The following is a 20,583-nucleotide window of genomic DNA, read 5'->3' on the forward strand; positions in this document are numbered from 1 at the left end:
CCATTAGCTGCTGCCTCTTGGTTGGTGGGCGCTCCATTCTGCCTTCTGGGTAAAGGAAATTGCTGTGCTCTGGAGCACAAAGTTGCCACTGGCATCTCTTGCTCAGTGACTGGGGTTCTGGGTACAGAGTCCCCCTGTTTATAGGGCTTGGAACCAAAGTCCGATTTGTGATATCAGTAGGGCATGGTGATGCCATTGTAACAATGTCTCATGGTGACATTGTGGTGTTGGGAGCTGGTGCCTACGGCCTGCGAGTTGCCCCGGTGTTGAAGGAGGAGGAAGGATAGAGGTGTTGAGGGCTGCTCTCCTGGTGAATGCTACCCCGTGCCATTTTGCTTGCTGAAGAGAATGGTTTCCCCTTGGGCACAGGCAGCCACAGGAGCTCCAGCCACCTTCTCACTCCAAGTATGGGATCCCTTTGATGAGAAGGTGGCAAATCTGTCCCAAGAGGGCTGGGGATGGTCTCCACTATTCTGACCCAGCTGTCTGCAAGTGGAGCCTCTTGGAGATGTGGAGCTGCTGCTGTCACTGGGGAAGAAGTAGTTGCAAAGCCATGTGAGGGGCTGAGCAGCAATCAACCAGTTGGGCTGGGTGTGGTTGGCAGGCAGCTCTGCAGATGCTGTAAGTAAAGAGGTGGGGATTGATCATTTGTAGAACATCAGATCCCTGAGTGATCGTAGCCAGCTTGTTCTGCTACTTGAAATAAATTGCTGTAGCTGGTGGGTAGTGTGTGCTGTGATACCTCCAGAGATGCTTCTGGGTACATCTATATCTCATGTAGCTCAAATATCCTTCTGTCATAGTTCATATAAAAACCACACTCCTAGATGAGATGATTTATGCACACTCCTCTGGAAGCTGCATACAACCTACTTTGTTTCTCTATCAGTATTTATTTATAATAATGGGTTTTTAAAAGTCTTCTAAGCCATAATACAGTTGAATTTAAAAAAAAATCTTCCTTGTGTGCAGATTGTGTTTTTTCAATCTTTTGGGCAATATCCCTGAAGACCATAGAGAATGTCCCTGATAGAGAAATACAGCGGATTTTGTGTTCTGAGCAAGGGAGGATATGTCTTTTTAATAACAAATAGAAATGCAAGGGACAGAGGTATACACTGATTGCTCCTGTTTATTTCCATGGTTACTACAGCACATACAAAGAGCACACTAACACTATTTGACAGAGTAAATTCTCATTTACACAGTACTGTTTTTCAGCACAGTCAGCAGTGTTGGCTAATTTGCACATGGGCTGATTGAAACCCTCTTCATTCTGTGATGTGACAGCTATGCATGGGCAATCCAGAACATGGTTTGTCTTTTGTGTCACTTTTGCCATTGCTGAAATACACCACCCACCACCTCACTGTGCTCTGATCTGCTGTTTCGTCCTCATCAAGATTCAGCAAGCATTGATGAATGTCTCTGGTGCCATTCTTCTGTATGGAAGGATTCAGTGACACACTCTTGGTTCTTATGCACTTCCATGTCAGATGCCATTCTGTCAGGCTGCCCCATCATACAGCACCAATATGTAATGGGATATTGGTGGGAAGGTTTAACCACCACTGCCATCCCACCAATATCCACCTCTGACACTGTGGGCTAACATCACAAAATTGGAGACATTACTTTTGGAGCCATCATAAAATATATACTATAGGTAATGTACATACGTAACAAAGCTGCTTTATTTTTTACATTTTTTATTAAATCATAAAAAGAAAAAAAAAAAAAAAAGAGCAACCTAAACATAAACTAATGGGGTATTTGACTGTGTTTCTGTGAAGCTAACCCAGGCGGTTTGATGGTAGTGGCTGCAGTTCCCAGGGGGTTTGTTGTAGATTTTTGATGACATTTTGCTCTCTGTGTGCTTTGTCCTTGAAAGCAGTTGATCACAAATGTAGGTACTGCCAGAAAGCCGTGACATGAAAGGTCAACTGTGTTCTGGGCTGCATTAAAAAAGGGGTGGCCAGCAGGGAGAGGGAGGTGATTGTCCCCCTCTACTCAGCTCTTGTTTGGTCCCATCTGCAGTACTGTGTCCAGGCCTGGGGCCCCCAGTACAGGAAGGACGTGGAGCTCTTGGAACAGGTCCAGAGGAAGGCCACTAAGGTGACCAGAGGGCTGGAACACCTTTCCTATGAGGAAAGGTTGAGGGAACTGGGATTGTTTAGCTTGGAGAAGAGGAGGCTGTGGGGAGACCTCATTGTGGCCTTCCAGTACTTGAAGGGAGCATATAAACAGGAGGGAATGGATGTTTACGAGGGTGGGTAGTGATAGGACAAGGGGGAATGGTTTTAAACTGAGACGGGGAAGTTTAGGTTGGATATTAGGAGGAAGTTTTTCACCCACAGGGTGGTGATGCACTGGAACAGCTTGCCCAAGGAGGTTGTGGATGCCCCATCCCTGGAGGCATTCAAGGCCAGGCTGGATGTAGCTTTGGGCAGCCTGGGCTGCTGGTTGGCAACCCTGCACGTAGCAGGGGGTTGAAACTAGATGAGCATTGTGGTCCTTTTCAACCCAGGCCATTCTATGATTCTGTGATATGATTCTATGAATGAGGTGTGACTGCGAAGCAAAGGATAGATTTTTCTGGTTAGATAGAGATTATGAGGGTCTATTAAAGAGACATGATCAGATTTTTGAGTTGAATCTCTGACTGCAATTCAGATTATTCTATTCGAAAATTTGCAGGAAATTTATTTATATCAAGTGAAAATGGAGGAGTCACAAATATTCCAAAGAATTGATGATTTTTTTCAGCAATCTTGAAAGCTGTTCTCAAATTCCTCCATCAAAACAGAAAGCACAGCTGCATATTTTTTGCTGTTCGTAAGTCTGTTTATCAAATAATCATTGGCTCCATGGTCAAATCTAAACACTCACCTACTATAATGCCTACCAACATTTAAAGTCATTGGATATCATTTCATTTCAGAAGCTAAGTATGATTTGAATTTAGAAGCAATGTATGAACCAAGGAACAACTTAACCATAACATTTTAATATCATGAATCCGAGACCTAGGAGCTTAATGCAAATTAGATAGGATCCTGAACGAACAAACGCACAAAAGCAACATTATTCTGAAAGAACACTGTGCATAAGTAGATCATTAAAGTTCTCCAACTTTGCAAGCTGTTTTTTTTTAGCACTGTCTGTGTGACCTCCGTACTTCTTGAATCATTTAATTTAAAACTTCATGCTTTTTGAAGTTTTACTGGACATCAGTGTACTCAGAAAGGTAGAGGGAATTGACTGGGAGAAGGGGGTGAGCCCAGGCTTTCCTCTTAGTGTTTGAAAAGAGCACATTAGCAGTCTTAGTTTTATGGCTCAATAGCAAAGCAGGAGGAGATCGGTCTCACATTCCATTTAAGAAGTACCCAGGCATAAGGAAGCGCGTTAAAATTTGTGTGAAACAGTGGCCGATATGATGCCAATGGTTATAACATTTTCCTTTCTTGTGCAATGCATGGAGGGGGAGATGCGGTCATTTAAAACAGTTAGTTATTTATTCCCATTGAACAAAAGGAAGTTTAAACATTACCCTTCCCACAGCCATTAGAACAATGATGTCAGACTCTGTGGAGGATTTGGGGCTCTGGAAAAGATCAAAGAAAGCACGAAAGTGTGGGTTGGTAAGGGAACAGTGTATAATGGAGGTGGGTTGACAGCTATTACATTTTGCAGCACTGTGAAACTATTTGATTAATGCTCATTAACTGCGTTAGCCCACTATTTCTTCTCAAAAGCAGCAAAAAGAAGGCCTAATTAGTACTTCAGAACCTTGAAATGTGTTCGTGAAGCATTTGTCATCAGATATTTCAATCAAGTCTTGCTATATTGATGATAACTTTGTTTTTTGGATATGAAGCACTTAATCTGCTGGCCAATTCCAACCAGGTGAGGGGAGTGTGTTTCAAAAACAGCTTGGAGTTAAACTGGCAAAAATCTGCATCTCCTGGGAGGAAGATTCTTTTGCTTCTAGAAGGTGTGCTGAAGATCCAGAAGCACATCTCACGCGGTCTAGACCACGAGGCAAGACCTCGTGTTTGCCAAAAGTTACAAAACAGACATCATAATTTGGGGTTTTTGTCCTCTTTCGTCATTACTGAACGGTTTTGCTGCATTGCTAGAAAGGTCACTGTTGCCAGACCTCGATTTCCATCCATTTTCACACTGTCTAGATGCTGCCTTCCCTATCCAGCCTAGTAGAAATACTTGTTTTTGTCTTGATACAAGGAGAGGAATTCATATATGTATTTTTTTTAGCCAGAATTCATGTTTCAGGTCTACTTGAACACTTCTGAGAAGTCAGTGGGTATTTGGAGAAGCGTGGATCTGGTTGATGTGGTGTTTCTGGATTTTTAAAAAGCTTCTGACAAAATCCTTTGCTTAAGCAAGCTTCCACAAGGTTTTAAAAAGACTTCTGGTAGATCAATAACTGAAGGAGCAAACATAAGGGGAAGAGAAACTTGTCAAAAAATTGCCAAGGAAATTCAAAGTGGATTTGTGATAGAACTTGTACAAACTATTCTCCAATAGTCAGGAAAAAAAAGGAAATCACCTGTTAGCTTGCTAATGGCTTCAGATAGCTCTGGGGATTAAAAGTAAGTGCAACAGCAAAGAGCTACAGAAGCATCTCAAAGTAAATGACTGAACGTTTAAGACAGCTTAAGTTGTGTTATTAAACACAGTATTTTGCAGAACAAAACTACACCAAACAATGAAACACAGTGGTGGTTTCTGAATGAACCATTTATGATTCCAGACTGGTTCTGCAGTTACTGCAGACAGTTTGAGATGAGTGTGATGCTCGGGTCTGTCCCAAAAAACACTGAAGTGAGGTATGTTAACAGAAGTGTCAATAGACCAAAACAGTGCAGGTTGCTGCACAACTCTGGCTGTACCAAATATCTTATTCTAGCTATTCCTCATCTCAAAACAAACAAACACCACAAAAAATGAGCTTAAAAAGCAGATGAATAAGGAGATGAGAAACCCATGTCATGCTATTAAACACAGCGATACAGCCTGTGACTCAGAATGTCTGCCTTCCATGAGCTGAAGAAAATGGAGAGCGCACAGAGGGGTGTAAAATATCATGCACACCCGGTTCTGTCTTCAGTTTTAAGTTTTAGTCTTGGCACAGGAAGCTGTTCTTGCAGATTTCTGAAGCTCTTCTTACAGATTTCTACAGCAAACACTGACTGAAATCAATTTTAATGAAACTAAAAACTTTCCTGGAAAAAGATTTATTTGTGTGGGCTGGAGAGAGAAAATGGCATGGAGCCTGGGAATCCAATGAAGAAAAACAACAAGAGATTAACATGAAAGGTTTTGGCTTAAGGAAGATATTGAGCAGAGCAACTTTGACAGCACCAACCACTCCCTGAATGGCTCCTGGAGACCTGGGTGCTGCCTCTACAATGCTTTGTGCAGCAATGTGATAACAGTCGATACACAGGGATGGCAGTCTCAGCTCTATGGCCATTCTTGTGGCTGCAGTCTAAGTGCTGGAGCTGATGTAGCAGAAGTGTTTTGCTTGGCACCTGAAGCACAACAAGCTGTTGTAAGCTCTGTTGGGATCTGAAAGCGATGCTGACTTGGTAACAGCCCTGGCACCCCTAACACCACCCGAAATTGCCTTTCCTTCCAACATCCCATTTCAAAATGCTTGCTTTTCAGAAATGGGGACAACCAGAGTGACTGAGCCAGTTTATTTTAATTTTGGAGCCTCATGGTACTGTTCCAAGTACTGATGACCAACCCCTTGCTCCATCCTTCCCACTCAAGCAGGGCTCAAATCTCTAAGGACAACCATTTTTCCAACTGTGTCTCATCAGATTTTGGGGTCATCAGATTAATTCATGGCACGGCTACAGTATTTTTAGCATGCATTTGCCAAAGCCAAGGAGGTATAAATCAGATTCTGTGTTCATCTCCTGCAGTGTTACTGAAAAGGAAAACACATGGGTGTTGTAGATAGCGGTATCGCTACATGCCTGAGGAAATAACAGCTAACATCTCCTGCACTGTCTGGTGGAGCTCTCTGCTGAGATTACAAGGTATTGTTCAAGACAGATTCTCCTCTTTCTCACTTGAGTCTTTTAAGCGCCCTTATTTTTCAGCCAGTTCTTGGTACTTTGTCCAGCAGAGGGGCAGATTCTGGTTTTACACTAAATATGGCTCAGTTTTCCACCAGGCTTAGCCTTTAGGTTACAACACAGAAATGCAGCAAAAGCAACTTCGTCCTCTCCCTGGAGCTTCTCCTCTTGTGTTCCTTAATTAGAATGCATTCCTTCTATTCCAAATGGCTTTTTTTTTTTTTTTTAACAGTTATAATTATTAACTTGCAGCCAGTTTCACCTTGATCTCCTCTTAGTGGGACACTGCACACAATAAACCCCATCAGTTTAGAATTTCCTGAATCCTAGCTTTAGTCAGTCAATGGGACCCGCATTGCCACAGTCATGCCCAACACATTTTGGGATATAAGCGTAAGCAATTTGCTACGTTGGGCTAAATGAATGCTAAATCGCTCTTCACTTGTTTCTTGTCATCCCCTCCAAGGTTTGTTAATCTGCTGGATGGCTTCATGATGCCCTGTGACAGAAGCTGCTGCTAAGCACATTTAGAAATGTGCCAAAGTCTACCGTGCAGATCCAATGCATAAAACCATGCAGCCAGAAGCAAACTATGGACAATCCTTTAGCAGGAGGGAAAGGATTGGTTGCTTAAGGGAATGTTTGAATGTGCTTGCCTTTTCCATAATTCATAAATATCTAAATATTGCTACTCCACACTGAAACAGTGAGCAAGCAATCCACTGAAAAAGTTAAAACCTTAACAACCACGTGAGATACAGCCATGATAAACAACTTTATTTTGGTTTTTTTTGGCCTCAACTTTTTCAACAGGTTTGAAAATCCAAACAAGGACTTTGGCTGTTGTTTGATTTATCCTAGGCTGGGAAAATAGACTGTAGACTTTTTCTTTTTAATAGATATTGCCAAATTTCTTCTCTTAATCAGAATAACATACAAGACCTTCACGCTTTAGCTAATGACTAATTAGAAAGAGGAGAGAATGTAGATGTTGTAGGATGAGGAAGGAGTAATTGTTCACAGGTTTGACCCATCAGTCATATCCAAAAGGGCTTTGAAGGCTTTTCTAAATACATATTTACATGTAATTTTCTAATGCCAAGAAGCACACTGTATGTGGTGACCCACTGAATTGGACTATTCCTGAAGTTAGGATTATATAAAGCAAGTTAAAATTTAATGATTTGTTCCCATTTTGAAAGATAAATCCTGCCCAGAAAGTTTCTATGTAGTTATGATTGTGATAACCTAAGAAGTGGAAGACGACCAGAAGGGGAGAACTGAATAGACAAGCTAGAGAATTGAGAACTGCTGACAAAGATGTAACACATGCATTTACCACTGGAAAAAAAAAAGGGGGGTAGGGTCTGCTGCAGTTCTGGAGTAGCTGTTTGAGAGGTCTGCTGCAGATCCAAACATGGAGTAGCTGTTTGAAACTGCCAAGTCCTTAATGTGCAGTTTCTATGCAAGAGACTGATGGCTGCTGAGGGACTGTTACCCTGACTTCCTACAATAGCAGAATCTGTAGAACAGACCTTTGCAAGTTTGCTGTCATTCAATGCTCTTCTGTCCCTGGCTTTGGTTTGGCAAAAACAGTGAGGCAGAAAAATCCATGTTTCAGCCCCTCAAGAGGGGGAAGAAAGAAAACACTAATGCCTTTTATTCCAGAGTTGGCTGCATTTATTTCATTTCAGAGGAATTATTATTCATTTCAAATAGCTACAAATAATTTGGAAAGAAATCAGCAGGAGGTTCCTATAAGGAGGCTCAAGTCTATTACTTTGTCTCCCTACAGCTACAACAGTTTCCAGGGATATCTTCAGGAGCTTCAGATATGTAGATGGAACAGACTGTCAAAGCTAAATTCTCATGTGTGGATTTAAGACAATTTTGCATTCCAAATCTTAGGCAATAAGGCAACTAAAGGGAACAGGAGGTGGAGAGGGAACATCAATTCTGCCATAAATGATTTTGCCAGGGATAATTTCGGTCCTGTGTTTGTACAGACGGCACTCCTTGTAAGAACAGTAACCCACTAACTTTAGCTGTTAAAGAGAGGTCAAATAATATCTTATGAATCAATACCATTGAAGATGAATTTTACTGCCAAGACTCATAAACAGAACCACCAAGAATAGAAGGTGAAAGATAGCAATGTTGCCTGTATTGAGTCAGCCTTGACTGTGTAATAAAATTTTACAAATTGTACAGGTGCCCACATAAACGCTTTAAACACTCCACAGTTGGCCTCCAGTTACAGCCTCAGGTTGCCTCAAGGGAGATTCAGGTTGATTAGGAACAGTTTCTTCTCCAAAAGAGTGTTCAGATGCTGGAAAGTGCTGCCCAGGGAGGTGATGGAGTCACAGTCCTGGAGATGTTCCAGAGCTGTGTAGATGTACTGAGGGACATAGGGACGTGACTTAGTGGGGAAATGTTGGTGGTAGGTGGAGGGTTGGACTGGATGATCTTGGAGTTTTTTTCCAGCCTTGGTGATTCTATGACTCAATTCCCTTTTCTATTCAAATTCTTTTCCAAACAGCATAGACTCACCTGAGAAAATTATCACGTGGGATTATCAAAACAGAACTCTATCAGCATGCAGGATCAGTGTGCTTTAGATCACACTGAGCCACCCATCCAACTTAAAACACGCAATAGAGCATTCAGACAGCCTTACTTTAGGGACCTAAAATTAGTTACTTTGAGTCACGCTTCAGAAGAACCTATTTTTGGCTCATACTATACAGGAAGCTTAAGTTCCTTGGCACCTTATTCAGACGCTGTCATTGCTTTTGCCCCCATCCTCCAAATAGATACATTCTCTGATTTAAAAAAGTTTATGCGGTAAGTGTATTTCTAAGGTGTAGCCCTCAAGCTCACCAACATTTCCCCTATATTTAGGCAGAGCAGTGTTTCTCAGATTTTTTTTTTTTTTTAAACAGAGAAGAAGAGGTAACAGGTGACTCCAGATGAGATTTCTAGTTACAATCCAGCATCATGTGTTGCTTTTAAAATCAGTGCCCCTGTTCATTTGATTAAAACTAGTGATTTGAATTGCATTCACACGCTTCAGAATGTTGTTTGGAGTGACTAATCCTACTGCTATCTTGCTCATTGTTCCCCAAAAAAGTAACAGCTGCAGTTGAGTTCCTAGGGGCAGGAGGGAAGACGAGAAGCAGTAATTACTGCTCTTTGTTGTTTATTCCACACAAGGAATTGCAACAACCCCAAAATCCTTACAATAAGTTAATTTGCCAGGGGCAGGGCAGTGAACACTTCAACAGAAACCTGTAATTATAGTCCTTTCTCATGCCCTTGTTTGAATGGGAATGGAAATGGCCTTGTTAGTCTAAAGACTTGCAGCTAGTAACTACAGATGCTTCTTCTGGGAGAAGGTATGTTAATGTCAGCTTCTCTGCAAGTGGGTGAACAGCATGGCAGCAGCTTCCTGGCTGTCTTTGGCATCTCTCAGTGCCTGCTTTGGGTGGCTGACCGATTTAGAAATGTGGGGATGAGAAAGTCTGAAGATCCTCATCACCACCAACAAAAAAACCAAGTGATTCCGCTTTACGTTTGCAGGGGTGTCTTTTGAGGTACAGAAGTATCACAGGGCAGGGTAAATATCATAGAGATAATATGAAGCTCGTGTTGGATTGGGTTTACTTTTCCAAAGCCCAATATCCATAGAAGTCTGTCACTCAAAAAATTCAACTTCAGTCAGACAGTACAGATGGTCATCAAGGAAAACATCCATGTAGGAAAAGTACCTGACTGACAGCTGAGAGAGCAGAAACTGCCATCAGGGTCAAGTGACAAGTTTCCTAACTGCTGATGACTCCTGGTGTTAGCTGACCTAAGGCAGCATGCCATCCAACAGGGGAATGTGTTAACAATGTTACTCGATCCACTGTTAACAGTCAAAATTTCATATGAATGGGAAGACTGCATTTTTTCCCCCCCAACTACAATTGGGTATGAACTTGGGTTCATCAATTGTCAGGATTTAATGCCAAAACAAAACAAGTGGCTCTCGATTCATATTCCTCCTACTTAATAGGAGAGGAAAAAGCTGTTGATACAAGTAGCACAGACAGACTCCTTGTTATGAAAGCTAGTCCTTCATCATATGACTTGGGAACCAAATGTGCTTTTACATACTGCTACAGCCAAAACATATTGCAAACTTGAAGAACAAATGTATTTTTGACTCACTTGGCAACACATCTCATTTTTTTCCTTTTAAACAGCAGAATGCCAGTACACTGTGGAGAAAGGATTAAGTTTTTATTAATTATCAAATGTAAATGATTCAGTAGGCAGAAAATACTTTGAAAACACAAGTTCTATACATATGATTACTGTTGTAATTGCAGATGGACTCAATTCTTCTTTCTTCTTGTTTCAGATTCTGAAAACAGGAATCATTTTTGAGAACAGTGAGGTTGAACTAGTTAGCAGCAGGACTGAGGTGCTGATAGCACACTTTGCATGTTTTTGCCTGGAAGGTAAGCGTTCAATTCTGGTGAAAGACACTTGTGTGCCTGAGGTACAGCAGTCACACCTGAGGAGATCTGATGGTCCAGTTAAACAAGCACCCTGAGGCTGGAAGTGCTCATGTGCTTGTGTTTTATATATATATATAGATAGATAGATATTAAATAACGTAGCTATGAAGCAACAGACAGCAGCTTTGACATTCCTTATGTATCTGCCAAGTTCAGTTTCAGAAAATTGGACTAGCATTTCAATGTTTTTTTTTTTTTTTCCTCCAAGTCCAAACAACAACATCCATATGCTTCAAATTGAATAAACACTTTCCCACACTGGCAACTGCTGTTTGAACCAACCGCTACAACATTTGACTGAAAAAGAGTTGACCAGAAGAGACAGAAAAGAAGTAAATTCATATTTTTAAGTTTCAAGGCACATCTAGAATATTTGAAAAGTATTTTTACCTATCCTTACACATCCATATTCTTCATTACCACTTCTAGGCCAGGAATCCAATTAATCAGGGGTTATGATACAAGTATTCATTTCAGAGTGTTTGGCTTCACCTCCTGTTTATTTCTATTTTCACCAGTGTATAGCAAACAGGTATTGGACCAAAGAGATTATCACATTACAAAGGAGTAATGAAATAAAGATCTTACCCATATCCTGGGCTTGCAGAAGGGCTCCAAGAAGGGTGATCTCCAGATAGAGATCCTTCCTCCTTGGGAGTCAGCCCTTAAATGAGGTCTGGGAGGGGTGGAGCCAGGCCGGACCACCACTTCCGGACACTCAGGTGAAATTGCGTTCATCTGTGCCCCTGCAGCTGACTCAGCACTCGCCTCAGGTGGTCAATCAGAGGTTCAGGCCGTGATTCTACAGTTCCCATACAACCAGCAAAACAGGAAATGTGACAGACTGTGCGCACAAATTTGACAGAAGTCAAATTTATTTGTATCTTGAGCCAGAAAGGGCAGAAATTCACATATAAATTCTTTACAAATGGTAGATAGGAGGCAACAGAAAGTGATTTTAATGCTTCTGCAAAAGATGGCAAGAAATAACACCCAGATAAAAGTAAAAATGATAGTCCAAACTGCTTGGTAGTAACGTAAAAGCTGGCAGAAATAATCCACAAGAACATGTGATACAAACTCTTCTAGGAATGGAAAGGCACTGGGAAAGTACTGAGTGTGCAACGCAAAATCACCGCCTTTCTTCTATTAAAAACGTAGGTGTGGGCAAATGAGAAAAAGCAAAATTCTCTTGTTTTTGGCAATACCTGTTTGAAATGTTTGGCTGTTGGTAGTAGGGGAAATAGCAAAGTATGTCATCCTGGTCTCATCCCATAACTCAGAACAATTGCTTTCACCAAAGCTTTGAAAAAATGTTATTCGATTCACCTCAAGTGATTAGAGACTTCCACTTTCCCAAGGTGTTACAAGAAATATACTTGATGGTAGAGGTACGAAATAGCATAGACTCTCCTTTATGTGCCTGGGTAAAACTTACTCACACAATGCTGCTTTGCTGGTACTTCTCTGCAGAAGAAAGTTACAGCACTTGTGCTGACTGTTCTGTGATGGCTGTAAATGGAGGTTCAAACCGATGTATGGATCACACGCTGGATCATTTCCTGCTGCACTGGGGTGGAAATAAAACTAGTGGGTGGTAGAAAAGGCGTGCAGAATCAGAGAAACAGAGAACATCTTGAGTAGGAAGGGAGTCATGAGGATCATCAAGTCCAGCTCCTGGCCCACACAGTGACAGTATGGTATAAATGCACTCCCCATGAGGGGAGGATACCTGAGCATCCTGGCTTTATTGCACACAGATTTTTGGTTGCATTTCTTCTCCTCGTGGTATTTTTCAGCATTTAGTTAACCATTTTTTTCTTGTATTTACAGGGCTAGTTTGAGTGTAAAGACTAGAAAATAGGATTTGCCCTTGTCAGTTGCTTTATATCTAATGAGCTTGCAGCTGTTCAATGGTCACGATGTAATTCTTGAGGGTAAATTCAATTAACAATTATATTTAGGAGACAGCTGGAGATAACAGCTATCAGCACTGCTTGTTATCACACATTCGTCGCAGCTTTATCCAGCACCCACAGAGGCCAACGGCAGGACCAGGCACCGCCAAGCCCTGTCTCACTGACAAGCATTATTATTTTCAATAAGCTTCTTAGGCAGCCACACAATCTGCTATCAGACCCCGTGACTAATTATTTCCATCACAAACTCCATCCCCATTTCACATCAGCTCCTTTGGGCAAGGAGAAGAGGGGATGGCCTGATGCTGTGCCAGGGGAGGTTCAGGTTGGCTGTTAGGAACAATTCCTTCTCCCAAGGAGCGGTGAGGCAGTGGCACAGCTGCCCAGGGAGTGGTGGGGTCACCGCCCCTGGAGGTGTCCCAGAGCCGTGGGGATGTGGCACTGAGGGGCAGTGGGCACGGTGGGGATGGGCTGCGGTTGGACTTGGTGATCTTAGAGGTCTTTCCAACATCCCCAATTCCGCGTTTCTGTGACTGGTGCTCAGCTCTCTCCCGCAGCCGCTGAGGGCGGTGGAAGAACGATTTTGTGCCTTGCACCTTGGGATCCCTGCCGCTTTACCAAAGGGCTTTGTAAAGAACCGCAAAACCACAGAGAGTGAATTCTGAACTCGAGTGGGAGCGAGGGCCTTTCCCCAGCGCCGCTCTGCAGCCACACGCTACGCCCGGTGCGCCCAGGCTGCCGGCGCTGCCCGAAGCAGGCATGGGGCGGCTCTCGCGAAATGGCGGCAGCCGCACACAGCACCGGCAGGGCGCCAACGGGTCCCCGTCCCTCGGCCGGAGGAAGCGCTCCGCCGAGCGGGAACCGCCCTCGGCCCCCGCCTTCCGCCGGAAGTGAGCGGGGCGGGGCGGGCGGTCGTTGGCCGTTTGCTCTCTCGCGGCGGAGCCGACACGGCGCGTTGCTGCCGGAGCGCAGCGCTGGAGGGCTGCGGCGGCGGGCCGGGAGGTAGCGCGGGGCCGGCCATGGCGCTACCGCCGCCGCAGAAAGAAATCGTCTACAACAAACTGCTGCCCTACGGCGAGCGCCTGGAGGCCGAGGCGGCCCGCTTCCTCGCGCAGATCAAAGGCAACCTGGCGCGGGCCGTGCAGCTGCAGGAGCTGTGGCCCGGGGGGCTCTTCTGGACTAGGAAGCTCTCCACGTGAGTGCTCGGGAAGGTGCCTCGGTGCGGGGCCGGGGGGGCTCAGGCGGCCTGTGGCGGCGGGACAAAGCTGGCCCGTCGTCTGTGGAACGTTGCGAGCGCTGCGGGTCGAGCTGGCTTTTCTTAGATCGTTATTTTGTCCGAAACCGTCTTTGTTTGCTCCCTGCTTGGCCACCTGTCTGACCTTTCGCCTTTCTGAGCGCGTTGTGCGAGGCGTTATCTCCGCGTGAGTTGTGCTGTGGCTTAGCGCTGCGTGAGCAGCAGGCAGGGAGCCGCGCTGCCTGTGCCCTGACTTCGTTGGTAAACGTATTTCCGTAGTTATTTGTCGTATTTGTGCCAGAAATGACGAGCTCTGTACTTACAGAGTCCGGAGAGCCTCCCGTGGAATTCTCCTTTCTGCTCTCTTTTTGATCTTGTCGTTTGATCAGTAGGGGTTCTACGTTGCGTATTCAGATCTGTTTGGTGTGTACATACTGCGCTGCCTCTGTTTGCCAAGAGGCATTCTTAGATAGAGCTACGTCGGTGGTTTCAAAATGACTCACGTGCTTTTGCTGTGTGACAGTTTAACCTGCTTGGAAGCAGCTGAGCCCTGGTTTGTTGCCCCCCCCCCCCCCCCCCCAGCCATTAGGGAGCTCCTGCTGCTTGCAGTTGCATGGTTGGAGTTGTGGTAGAACTCCACATGCTAATCCAGCTGAAGTAAGCCATGGCAGCTCTTACAAAGGTAAAGGTCTACACGAGACACCTCTGCTAAACGCGTCATGTAAATCCTTAAAAATTGTGTGGGGTTGTGTTAGAATTAGTGTTAGGGTTAGAATCACCCCACGTCCTGTCAGTGCCATGACCGTTAGCAGTTCAGGCTTTAGGGCACTGATTTTAACCTGCTGAGAGCTGCCGCTGTGCTGCTGTATGAATCAGGAGGCTCTAATTTGTGGTTTCCCACCTGCTCTTTGAAGTTTGAATTCATTGTGTGTTGTGCAACTTGTCTGATGCCTCTTAATCCAAAGATTTCTTTCTGTCCTGTTCTGTGCAGTAAGCAAGCCTTGGAGCACATGTGGTCACAGGCAGGGAAGGAAACAGTGGCTCTGGTTTAAAAATAAGCCTGTACTGAACATGAGGGGTGTTTTGCTCCTCAGCTGAGCTTGACAGAGTTCTTCTGCAGGCTTAAATACTTCTATTACAGCTTAGGCCTAGATTAAATATTTTCCAACTATATTGTGTTCTGTTTTCCTATCGACATCAAATTGTAGGATAATGACTAGAAAACCTAAGTTTTGTTGTCTGTTGACAGAAAATAGTTCATCTCAGTGTCAGCTTAGTACCTTTCTCCCTGCTATCATGAACTTAACTTTTTTTTTTTTTTGGTGGGAGAGTACAATGGGTCTTCATGATAGTAAGGTTTCTGCTTTGCTTGGTTGCAGATACCTGAATCATAAAAGCCAGTATTCTCAAAGCATTTATTATTTATTCCTGTCTGACATGTCTTTGTTCCATGGACACTTTAAAATGCTAGTACAAATATTTTAAGATGTACATAGAAATGAATAAGTTAGGAGAAAAAACCCACGCTACCAAAGACACGAGGTTTGTGCAATAGTGTTGTTGTGCCTTCTCGGGTGCTCTGTAACTTCACGCAGTTGTGAGTGAACCCTATAGAGTACAAAGAATGAAAGTAAAACTCAAATCTTTTTTGGATTAAAAATTTGAAATCAGTTTCTGTTTTCTTTCTTTCGGCTGACAGCTGAGCCTGAGGTCTTCTAGTTCTTGTACTGTCAGCAGTTGAGAGCATGACTTGCACACTGTTATCTTAAAAGGAGCTTTCTCGTCTTGCTGATGTCATGAACTGAGATGGGGGGGGGGAGGGGGGAGCAAAAATTACCTTTATCAGATAAAATGTCTATAATCTAATTTGCATAATTTGCATTTTATGCATAACATTGTCATGTAAATGGATCCTTTTGGTAGAATGTGTATACAGAGTGTAGCAAGACAGCTTTTTCTTGTGAAGACAGCTACTTAAGTAACTTATGACTCAGTGAGACTTTTTGTGCAAGGGAAAGTGCTTGCCTCAAAGACTGGCATTCAAATGTAATCATTACCCTGAGACTCCCCAAACTTTGGCTGGTAAAATCTGTATCTTATAAAACACTAATCCTGTTGTGAAAGCAGAAAGCCAAATGTCAGCTGTTGTATAACTTGCTACAGTGTCCGTCGTCTCCCCCCCCCCCCCCCCAAAAAAAAAAAAACCCAACAACAGCAGAACATGTTTGCATCAGAATCATTTGTTTAAATGGACTTGCATCATACTTTTGTTGTTTCATAGGTCAAAAATAGGTTGCTGTTTCAATTTTATTCACTTATTTGTGTTTCATGTTGAAACTTTATAGGTTTTCTTTTAGGACATAGCCTGTACATGTGTATATGAGTACAGTATGAGCAATTAAGCACGTTCAGTTGACTTTGAAGCCTGAAAAACAAGTGTCTTCCTGTGCTTTCTGCTCGAGTAGGTAAGGGTGCAGTTTTTAGAGCTGAGGGACAGGGCTTCTGTTCCTGACAGTGGCATTCTGTGTGTTTGTCTATTACAAAATGACAATTAGGTGTAAGGTATGAAAAAATGTATCTCAGCTGTTTTGGATGATAGGGCACAGTGTTGCAGTGAGGATGATGGCCTCTCAGTGGTTCCTGCTGAAGTATTTTAATTGCTATCACAATATAAATCTTTTTTTTTTTTTCCCTAGATGTTTCCCTCTCATCATTAACAGAAAAATATAAGCCTTCCTTCTGTGTATGTAGTGGTTATGTGCATGTACAGTACACAGATGCATCTGATTTGAGTGGTGGTAGTGAGCATGAGTCATTGTTTTCAATACAGTTTGCCAAAACCCTAGTTTTTGGCCAATTGTAATGCTGTCCGATGTGTTAGAAAGCAAAAGCAGATAGCTAGGAATTCAAGAGAGTGCTCTATTCAGCTTCATAAGTGAAGGTAATTTTTAACTCTAGTAGGGCAGCCAACTTCTAGGATAATTTAGGATGTCCACTTGATACGAGAGTCCATTTCCTAAAAATAGGCCTATTGTAGTTGTGGAGTAAGAGATTGGGTACTTAATACCCACAGAGGGGGAGGGAATTGAATTTTGGTCTTTTTTTTTTTTTTTTTTTTTTTTGCTTACAGAGACGCTGTACTCAGTGCAGGAAGGATGGAACTGCAAAGAGGATTTTCAGTTCCTAATCACTTTTTTTTGCAGGTAGCTGTGGGAGCAGTTTGGCTTCCAGTTACTCAACAAAGTGACATCTTTCTGTTCTGAACATTTCTTTGCACTTTTTCTCTCAGTTTCTTAATTAAGTCGCATTTGGCGTAGTAGAACCGGTGTTTGCAAATGTCTGGAGATGTGTGTGTTATGTTTGAAAAACAACAGTGTGGAAGTTGTTAGAGGCTAAGCTTGATTTCAGAAGCTTCTGTCCCATGGTAAAATGAGCCTTTAGTGTTACTAATATGGGCTATTTATCAAGCATGCACTATAAGGGAAGTACACTCCTGTAGGTGAATTGCTTTGAGGTTTGGCTGTCTTGTTGAATGATGTCCTTCTCTTTTGATAAAGGGAAGTAAGGGAAGGCTAATGGGGAGAAAACAGTTGTCACCCATTGTTTTCTGAAGACTCTTTGTATTTGCAGTTCCACATGAGTGGAGTGTATGTGTTCAGCTGCTGGTAGTTGCTGTGTAGGTGTGTGGTGTTTCTGATCCATGTGGCTTAAGGGCCTGTGGTGGAGGACACAGTTTGCTTCTATTTCATTTGTTTCTTTCTGTGTTGAACGTGAATGAAAACACTGCTCATTTAAGGCAAATCCCCTGATGAAATCCACAGGGGATAAGAGAAGTGAGAAGCGGTCCTGTATACGCTTTTTTTCCTCTTTGAAAACTGGTGGCTGTTGGTTTGCCCAAGCCTTGCTGCTGTACCACTGCATGTCCTAAGGAAACTGGAGGAGGATGAATGGGGGGAGGAAAACAAAAAAGGAAAAAGCAAGGGGATTTTTTTCCATGAATCTATCTATTCAAGGAAACAGCCTTTGGATAAGATTACCAGCTGTGGGTGACTCAGAAAGGTGAGAGAGCTTTAAAGTGAGGAATGAGGAAGTGGTGGAGTAGAAAAAAGTCATCAAGTTGTTGAGTCCAAACCCCACGTGCTGCTGTGACACCTTGTGAAGGGTGTGCCAGCTGTGTTTTATTCAGGGAGCTGAACTTCTCATCCAGGCAGCTTCCCACTGCCAGTTCGATGAGGCCTAAATGTCTGCAGAGGAGTGTGAAGCATTTAAAAGTAAAACAGATCCAGTAATCAACCACATTTTGCAGTGTTGGAGGAATCAGTTTTGGAAAACAAATTCCGTATTTGAGGCAGTTAACTTTGTTTTTGTTCTTAGATCGGTGTCTGCTTATGGTTGTCCCTCTGAAAGTTTTTAGTGCGTGCTAACCAAGTAGTCTCTTCAGCAGGTCTCTTTCAGCGTTGTTTCCTCCCTAACCTTTTCCTGCAGCACTTCCAGCACTGTGTTGTGCGATGTGCTGTCCCACATACCAAATAAGTACTGTGAGGGCTGGCATTCTTCACATTACCAGAGCAGAGCCTCGAAGCTTCGCTGCTGTGTGCTTAGAGCTTGGGTTGATTTGCTTCTACTGAATCTTAAACAAAAACAACCAATAAGCTTCCCCTCTTGTTGTTTAACAGTTCATATCTTGTATGCTTTGTCTAACAGCTGCTCAGAGGACAGTATAATAGTGTGACTGTTCAAGAGTAGCTGGAGCAGTCATAAAAAGGGAGTGCACTTCACACAACCATGAACTGCTACCCACCTGAGAAGTGCAGAATGCTCTGCTAGGGCCTTATAAAGGACCTTGGAATGGTTCTAGCAGAATTCTAAGAATTTAACTTCTATGAATTTAAGTGTGTTCCTTTCTTCAGCTTCAGCTTGGAAATAGCAAGCAGTTTTTCCAAAGCTCACTTTTAAAAATAGTGATTATAAGGTAGGTAGCAGTGAAGCACAGCACCAGCAATTGCCTGAAAACATTGGTTAACCATACTGGAAGGTGTCAGCTTTGGTCTTCACTTGAAATTCCATTTTAAAGTAGTTTCTGTGTTGTGTCCCGTCTCCTCCTCAAAGTTCTCCAGCTGAAAATGAGTACAATAAAGCTGCTTGTGACAGTTGCTTCTTCTTTTTTAAGAAATTAAATACATGGGGATACAGAGGGACTAAATTAGGTGTCAAGTATATTTTGAGCTGAGGTAATAGAATATAACCCTTGTATTTGGGGTATCTGCTGTGAACGTTATGTTACGCTGTTTCTGAAATCTTGGAAGGCAGTAAGCTGTTCCTTCTGGTTATTTATTGTAAGTAATGTTACCTCATTAGTTTGAAAACAAACCGTGCTTTTGATATGTAACTGCTTTTTTAGCACGCTTCTGTTTTTAGATAACTCTTTCATTTTAAAATTGATTTTAGGCTCACTAAACCAAGGTTGGTTAAATTCCAATTTCTCCCATAGGAGAAGCAACACAAATTATGAGTACAGAGGATCTTTAGTAATTAGGAATGCCACTTACTAGTATTTACTAAGTCTTTCAAGTTTGCACCTCACAGGTACATACTTGCCTCATCTTCCTGACCAGCAGAAAGAAATCTGAAATGGACTGTTAGGATTGCCAATGATTATAAAACAGGTTTTCTTGATAGGCTTATTCTTATTTCTGAGCACTGTATGTATAGAAGAGAAGTCAGACTATGCCTATCTGGACATTTGGGTAGGTGGTACTTTATTTGGTCATTCTCTTTTTTTTCCCATAGTTGATTTCAGTTGTTAAAATATTCTCATGGTTTTCTTTGATTATGCTCTTGTTTGTTAGATGTGCAAGGTGGGTTTTTCTTTGTTTTGTTGAATAGCAAGAGCTGGCTGAGGTCTTAGATGAAATGAACGTGCTTAAGAATATTGCTTACTCATATTGTGGTTTATTTTTAGGTATATCCGGTTGTATGGGAGAAAATTTAGCAAAGAAGATCATGTGCTTTTTATCAAATTGTTGTATGAGTTGGTAACAATCCCAAAGCTGGAGATCAGCATGATGCAAGGTTTTGCACGCCTGTTGATAAACCTGTTAAAGTAAGTACAGAATTCTGCTGGCTACTGAAGTTTTCTTCTCTAAGTAGTTGATCCAATTCACTTGCTTCATGTTATGTGCTTCAGTGTAGTAGTATGTTCTACTGGAGGTTGCTGCACTTAACCTTCTCCGCACAGATGATCTTGATTTAAGAGTTTGCATTACGTGAGCACTGTGCCCCTTTCAAAGCCACATTGGTGGTCGTGAGAGTAAAAGGAGGACAGTTGTTTCATTTTATGAAAAAGCAAACATCAGAGAGCTAAGTGTTAATATTAAATCTTAGACAGGGAGGTGAAAGCTGTCTCACAACTCACTAATGTTTATTTCACTTAGTCAGACTCTTGCTGGAGATCTTGACAGCTTGAGTTCATGCAGAAATGATGTGTGGCTTGTTTTTTGTTGCCTGACCTTCCTGCAGCATGTGCCAAATGCTGAAGATAAGCATGATTCAGAGCAGCATTCCTGGCCTGGGGTGTTCTTGTGTGCACTCAACATAGATGTTTAATCCTAAAATGCTGTATTTCTTTTATCAGGAAAAAAGAACTGCTGTCCAGGGATGATTTAGAGTTACCGTGGAGACCGCTTTGCGAAATGTTGGAAAGGATATTATACTCCAAAACGGAACATCTTGGATTAAATTGGTTTCCTAAGTAA

The 20,583-nt window shown here is 42.6% G+C and overlaps 1 protein-coding gene and 1 long non-coding RNA gene across 5 annotated transcripts in view; one reads left to right on the forward strand and one right to left on the reverse strand.

Annotated features, from left to right (window-relative positions):
- Window positions 1–2,447: 2,447 nt before the first annotated feature.
- On the reverse strand, window positions 2,448–13,407 carry LOC121110244. Its single transcript, XR_005858425.2, has 3 exons — window positions 11,264–13,407; window positions 10,323–10,372; window positions 2,448–8,660 (listed from the first exon to the last, which is right to left on the reverse strand). It is a non-coding gene; the product is annotated as an uncharacterized LOC121110244 (long non-coding RNA).
- A 112-nt stretch (window positions 13,408–13,519) lies between these two features.
- PSME4 (proteasome activator subunit 4) overlaps window positions 13,520–20,583 on the forward strand; it is a 64,870-nt gene continuing 57,806 nt past the window's right edge. For 3 of the 4 annotated variants that reach the window (XR_006938645.1, XM_040696990.2, XM_015283354.4), the window contains exons 1-3: window positions 13,520–13,789; window positions 19,791–19,931; window positions 20,463–20,579. Coding sequence is in view for 3 of the 4 variants with exons in the window: in XM_040696990.2 (XP_040552924.1) it covers window positions 13,614–13,789; window positions 19,791–19,931; window positions 20,463–20,579 (434 nt within the window). In the remaining variant the exon portion in view is untranslated. Of the gene's footprint in view, window positions 13,790–19,790; window positions 19,932–20,462; window positions 20,580–20,583 lie in introns of those variants that run through there. The other variant, NM_001006393.3, reaches the window with a different exon arrangement.

This window comes from Gallus gallus, chromosome 3 (genome assembly GCF_016699485.2).
Source record: "Gallus gallus isolate bGalGal1 chromosome 3, bGalGal1.mat.broiler.GRCg7b, whole genome shotgun sequence".
In the NCBI taxonomy this organism is placed as follows: domain Eukaryota; kingdom Metazoa; phylum Chordata; class Aves; order Galliformes; family Phasianidae; genus Gallus; species Gallus gallus.